Source organism: Tupaia chinensis, unplaced genomic scaffold, assembly GCF_000334495.1.
Source record: "Tupaia chinensis unplaced genomic scaffold, TupChi_1.0 Scaffold000054_1, whole genome shotgun sequence".
In the NCBI taxonomy this organism is placed as follows: domain Eukaryota; kingdom Metazoa; phylum Chordata; class Mammalia; order Scandentia; family Tupaiidae; genus Tupaia; species Tupaia belangeri.
In genome coordinates, this window is record NW_006159512.1 from 11,121,781 (window position 1) to 11,128,571 (window position 6,791).

The 6,791-nt window shown below is 47.0% G+C and overlaps 1 protein-coding gene across 1 annotated transcript in view; it reads left to right on the forward strand.

Annotated features, from left to right (window-relative positions):
• The window catches only part of DCUN1D4 (defective in cullin neddylation 1 domain containing 4), a gene marked incomplete in the record, with an annotated part of 107,183 nt that overhangs the window by 18,696 nt on the left and 81,696 nt on the right, over window positions 1-6,791 (forward strand). Inside the window, 1 exon segment of the mRNA XM_027775928.1 lies at window positions 3,554-3,622. Within this exon segment, the coding sequence (XP_027631729.1) occupies window positions 3,554-3,622 (69 nt within the window).

The following is a 6,791-nucleotide window of genomic DNA, read 5'->3' on the forward strand; positions in this document are numbered from 1 at the left end:
GGGGGTTTTGCGCAGGGATGATGTTGGGGGTCCCTGGTCGTCCGTAGGTTTGGCAGTCTGTGACGCAGTTGTCAAATTTCTGGCCAGTAGATTTAGGGGCTGGGGCCCTGAGACCCTCTTCCCTGCAAGGGGGGCCGGCCCGAAGCCTGGAGCTGCGCCTGGAGGGCACGACCTCTCTCGGCCGTGCAGGGAGTGCGCTTTTGGGGTTTCCTTTAGGGTCTGGCTCGGGCGCCGGGTGTGAAGGGGAAAGGCGGTCCCGCGGCATTCTGGGACTTGTAGTCCGGACCGCGCCGGCCGCGATTGGGCTGGTGCACGTGGGTAACAGTGGAAACCGGGCCCAGAATGCAGCGCGCCCGGAGCCTCCCTGCTCTGCGAACTCGTGCTTTATTCCCCGGCGGACCCCTGCGCGCTCTCGGGAAGCGCTCGGGTCTCCTGGGGTGGAGCGGTTCCTTAGACCGCTCTCCGTCCACCGGTGTTAGCAGAGGGAGCGTCCCATCCAAGCTCAGTCCTTTCCTGGTTGGGTTCTTGGCCCCGAGGTAATGGTCTCTCCAGCATTGTGGCCTTACTTGTGGAGTAAGTGCTGTCTAGAACCATCTAGCACGCAGGTTATGGAAAAACACTCCAAGAGACACGGTCTGACGCATTGTTGAGGACACGTATTGACCGGGGCATCTAGCGGGTGTAAGCACCAGGTTAAAGGTTCAGTCCTATATAAACAGCGGAACGCAGTGCAGACAGATGTAATCCTTAGAAAAATATAAATGCTGCCTTAGTATTTCTTGGACTATTCGGATGGCTCGAGGTTAAGGGGGCTTTTTGAGAAAAGATGGGCTTGAGACGAAGTGAGTGATGGCGGTGGCCTGATGGAATTTAGGGTGGAAATTGTCCCATTCATAAAAGCAGCATGAAGATGTGAAGGTGAGCAAGGGAAATTCGTGCTGTCTTCACTTTTTCATAGAATCGTGGAAAGCAAATAGGGCCAGAGGAAGGCAAACCGCGTGCGTAAAAGGTGAACCTTAAGAGGCTTTTTGTTGTGCGTTTGCTTGCTTATAGCTACAGGCTGTATAATTCCTTTTCTTTAATATTAGAGACCTTTCTCCCAATCCTCGGCTCCTTAAATAGCTCCTTAAATATCACATCGTTTGCCAATGCCCTTGACTTTTATACGCATTGCCTCCAAATTTACAATGCAGAGGGCGGTAAGATTAGCTCAGAGATGATAGATTATTTAAACTACTGGTAACGTAGTGAGTGGCTATAGTGACCCTTGATAAAAATCTTACCAAGAAGTCCAAGAGTTGGAAGCCTTTTGGTTACAAATAGAGTGAACTTGCATATTTGATGATACGATTCTTTTCATAATGCCTGAAAAATTGGACAATGTGTGGTGTTTTCAGGAAATAGTTTATATCATATTTTACTTAAGCTTGTGGTTAAATATCTAGAAAGCCCTTTGTAGTATGTAAATATTAATAGTAGGTATTTTTTTTTAAAAAATGCATTTAATCCTGGAATTTGTTCTTGCAACGGGTAAAGTAATAAGGTTGAACATATGCAAGGCCTATAATTATCTTGACGGTGGTGGTTTTAAAGAAAATGTTAGGCCAGTCTATATTTCTCTTTCTTTTCCTGTCACATCCCAGAGAGCAGGTGCCCTGGGTGCACACACAACCCCCCTCACTCGAAATCCCTAATCCCCAGTCTCCTATGCAGTTTCTGCTCCAGTTTTCAGATTGCTTTTTTGAATTTTGGCCCTAGAGAAGGTCCTCTTTTTTAAACATACCTGGGCGTTTACTCTTACTCCCTTTTTCCTCTGGCACCCTAATGGCACCTGGTCACGTTTTTTTCAAACTTTACACATCGCCACCTCCTTTTCCATTTTTATCTTTAACTGGCTCGCAGCAGCTCCTACTAGCTGTTTACGTTCCTCTCAGTCGTCATCATCATCCTGCTCATTATAGCTAATAATTCTGCCAACTTAGTATACAGATTGGCTCTCAGGAACAGGATGCCTTTGGCAATTAACAATACTCACCTAAAATGCCTTAAATAATAGGGCTTATTGTTGTCCACGAGTAAGAAGTCTAGAGATGGTGGTTCTAGAAAAGATGCAGTAGCTTCATGACGACGTCATTAAAGATCTATCTAGGCTTTTTGTTCTTTTCTTGGTATTTTGGCTTTTTTGATTTTCAGGCTCTTTGCCTCTTGTTTGCAAGGTGGTTGCAGATGCACCTGATATCATGCCATTGTAAAAACCTGGGGAGAGAAGGAGCATATTTTCTTACAGTTCTCTCTTAACAGAGGAGATTTTTTCCCCAAAAACTCACATAGACTTCTGATTCAGTGTCATTAGGTCGAACTGGTTTCTTGTTAACTGGTCTCTTGTTAGTTGTAACGGGGGCTGAGGAAGTGAAAAATCTGGTGCTTCCCAGCCTCTGTTGTGGATGTGGTCATTGCTAGAGTAGAAGGCCGGTGAAGAGAATGTGCTGGGCTGTTGGCCTTCCGCTTATATTACCCTTGAACCAGCTCCTTTGGCTGGCTGTCTTGGGCTTGTTCTCCATCTTTCTTGTCTGTTCACGTATTTTCTGCCTTATTTTATAGGAATGGGAGGTGACTTGCTAAATATATACAGTGTGTGCGACGCATTGCATATAGACTTAGGGTATCCAGAAGTGCTTGCCGTAGGTTGGAGACAGGCTGTATGTTTGGCTCTGAGCTTTCCTAGTAGTCAAAGAGAAAACCAAAATTAATTGGTTTTATTTATTTGGGTAATGAAACTGCAGTGATTTCAGTAACCTACACTGGATCTTAGGCACTTCTCATCCTCTCTTTCTGAGGTCATCGGAGAGAGGGAGAGGCTGCACCGTCCCCTGCCTGTGCCCTGTCCCATACCTCCGGCCATCACCCAAGATCTGGTCAGCCATTTTTTTTTTTTAATTAAAAATTAAAAAAAAAATAATTATTTCCTTTATTTTATTTATCATCATTGTATTTTTTAATTTGACCAGAGTGAGAAAGAGAGAGACAGAGAGAGAAAAAGCAAGTTGTCAGGTCCAGGACTTGAACAGTGGTCAGCCATGTGGGAGCCCAGCCCCTTTAACCACCATGCCGCCTGCCGGCCCCCTGATCAGCCTCTCTTAAATAGTGGCCTGTTGCCAGGCCTGGGCTCCTCTGACTTACCTTCTCTATCATGGGTTGATCGTCTTTGTTCTTAAGGTGCTGTTGCCTCCAAGCTTTGAGGACTTCTCTCTCATACTTCAGTGTGAACCCCTCAGAACCTGGGTGTGCTTGAATACTCTATTGAGCTCCGTGTCTTTCCTGGGAGATGCTCCCTCCTCCCACCCGTCCTCCCGGAGCTGCTGTGGCACTGTCCTTCCTTGTGGGCCCTCTCTAGCAGGCTCTCACCCTCCATCGGCTCTCCAGTTAGTGCTTGTTCCCGAGCGCAGGTCCATGCTGTCTGACAGCGGCCGCTCATTTTCCCTTCCCCAGGTAGATTATTACCTCCTAGCTCTGGGCCCCGTCTTACTTAGTGGCTGTCTGCTTTGTCATCTAGCATGGAGCCTTGCTTCAGTCCTCAAATTCATGTGGAGTTGCACTTCAGTGGTCAACTACTGGACATGTGGTGAGTGATCTAGGACATTTAATTCTGCTTCTAGTCTACAGCGTGCCTCTGAGCGTCTCTCACTGCCCTTCAATTCCTCAGAAAATGCAAACTTATTCTTTGTCAGTTTCTGGACGAAGTCAGCCAAATGCAAACTGATTTAAGTAGTATTTCTTTTCCCTTTTTCCCCCTTTTTTTTTTTTTTTTAAGGTTTTTGCTGGCGCCATTAGGTGGAGTGTGGGTTAAAGGTGTTGGATTCCCACATGGCTGGCCGCCGTTTGAGCCCTGGACATGGTGGCTTGCTTTCTCCCTTTTTCTCTCTGTCTGTCTCTGGTCAAATTAAAAAACAATAACAAATGGAATTAAATAAATAATTATGTTTATTTTAATTTTGTTTTTAAGTTTTTTTTATACATTCAATCATTATTTAGCTTGCAAAGTGAACATTTCAATATGTGAACATTTCTCCCCAGTCCAGTTGGTCAAAATATCAATAAATGATTATTTTTAAAAAGAAGGTTTTTGCCATAGGGCGTGTTCACTGCTGGAGACAGACAGTGAGAAGGAAAGTGAGAAGTCACCCCCTGGGCCTGGGCGTGGGGGTAGCCACACAGCAATTCCTTTTCCTTCATTTTCTTCCTGGGGTTTTGAGCACACAGGTATAGGTGCCCAGCATGATTTTCAAGCCGCCTTTTCTGGGACTTGAACTGCGGTTGGCCATGGGTAGGGGGTGGAATCCTTCACTGCAACCACTACACCACCGGCTGGACCCAGCAGTATTTCTTTTTTAAATAAATGTAGACCTCAGTTTTGAAAATGTCTGTGGCATGGAGAGCTTCTCACGGAGACAGTGAAATGCCGTGGTGCCGAGGGACTGACCGAGTTTGTGCGTGTGCCTTGTCCTCGCTCTTCTCTCCTGCCACCGAGCCTAGGGGTGCCCAAGGTCTGATGCTAAGGGGGCCGAGAGTGTTTCTGCTTTTTCTCTTTTTTTAAGCTATGTTATTCATTTGTTTAATTTGACCAGAGAATGACAGAGCAAGAGCGAGAGAGAGAAACTGAGAGAGCAAGCTGCCAGGTCCGGAACTCAAACTGCATTCAGCCATGTGGGAGTCCAGCGCCCTTAACCACCACTCCACCTGCCGGCCCCTTTCTTGTTTTATGGCTATGTTCTGACCATATAAAATAATTTTTAATTTTTTTTAGTGTATTTCTTCCATGAGGATTGAATAAGAGACACAGGCATCCCCAACATGGTCTTCATGCTGCAATCCACTCTCAGTTTCTGTCTTGTGTGTTCAGGGCATACACGCCCCTTGTGTGCACAGGGAGGCCTTGGGATGAGAACCGAGAGCCTTCCCATGTGTGTCTGGGATGCAAGCTGTTGCATTACTGTGGTGCCATTGGCTGGCCCTTCTTTCTTTCTTTTTTTAAAGATTTAATTTTATTTATCATTGTTATTTTAAATTTGCTATAGGGCACGTGCTTGCAGCAGAGAGAGAGGGACAGTGAGAAAGCAAGCTCCAGGTCTGCGACTCACACCACTGGACCGTGTGGTCTGGAGCCTTCACCATGATGCATACCACCTGCCGGCCTCGGCCCCTGCTTCCTAACATAATAGTGGGGGTCGGATTGTGCAGGCTTTCTCCATGTTTTACAAAGCACAATATGTAAGTTAGAGGTAAAATTACCTACGATTTCCTCTGGTAAATTCAGCATTAATGCTGATAACTTTTTGTAGTTCAGCCTGAATTGGTGTTAATAGCTTTTCATAGCCCGTTCTTGTTCTTATTTTGAAATTCAGCTTAGGAGAAGTAACTCTTGAGAATTACTCTTTTAAGCAGAGCGTGCATTTAAACATGTATTTTAAAAAGAAAAACACTGAAATACATTTTAAATAGAATTCTGGTATTTTAACAATCATCGCCTGACAGTTTTAGATGTAAGGGTGTTTATTCTGTAGCTAGTATTCTAGCAAAGTATCAGTTACTGAGGTTTGAATTGCTTTTCTTTGAATTAGAAAATGCTTTTAATGAGCTATTTTCAGTCTATGGTTATAGTTTTTGAAACTAATTAATATGCTGAATAAAGCACTAAATGATAGGAAGAAGATCCCCGCCCTCTCCAGGAGGATTACCTGCGGGTATGTTCATTTTCTTCCTTTCTTTCTCCTTTTTTTTGTAGTCTTTGTGAGGACATTTTTCCTGTGAAAGTTTTTTGAAATCCTTGCATTAAGTGCTGGCTTGCGTGAGCAGGACCCTAAGGCAGGGAGTAGTCCATGTCTGTGGGCACTGCCCGGCTCTGGGCTCTGGCTCTTCCACTGATTGGGAAGCTCCGCTGTAGCCCGCAGAGCTAATCAGACACACCCACCCAGGCTGCGAATCCAATCCGAGCTGGGGCAGTGGTGGGAAGGAGCTGGGAGCCCCTGAAGCCATTTTGGAAGGATGGGGAGCCTGTGGCGCGTCTGCAGTCTGGGTCCAGTCCTGGCCAGGTGGATGGTGCCCTCTGACGCGTGCCCTTGGGCATCATCTTGGCCCAGGTGGCCAATCACCTTTCTTCTGTGGGTTTCCTTGGGATTCTGTGAACTATCCAGTAGCTCTTGAAAAAAACACACTGTTCTATTTGAGTTAGTTGGAGTTGACAACCAAGGGTTCTCACACTTCAGCAGCCAGACCTGTCGGCGGTCAGGTGCATGGTAGAGACGCGTGCGAGAGGAGCAGCGGTTCACGTCGGAGGTCAGGTATGCGGTAGATCTACAGCGGTTCACGTCGGAGGTCAGGTGCGCGGTAGATCTACAGCAGTTCACGTCGGAGCTCAGGTATGCGGTAGATCTACAGCGGTTCACGTCGGAGGTCAGGTATGCGGTAGATCTACAGCGGTTCACGTAGGAGGTCAGGTGCGCGGTAGATCCACAGCGGTCACGGCGGAGGTCAGGTGCGCGGTAGATCCACAGCGGTTCACGTCGGAGGTCAGGTGCGCGGTAGATCCACAGCGGTTAACGCCGGAGGTCAGGTGCGTGGTAGACGTGTGAGAGAAGAGCAGCGGTTCACGTCCATGGTCAGGTGCGTGGTAGACACGTGCGAGAGGAGCAGCGGTTCACGTCGGAGGTCAGGTGCGCAGTAGATCTACAGCGGTTCACGTCAGACGGCAGGTGTGCGGTAGATCTACAGCGGGTCACGTCAGAGGGCCGGGG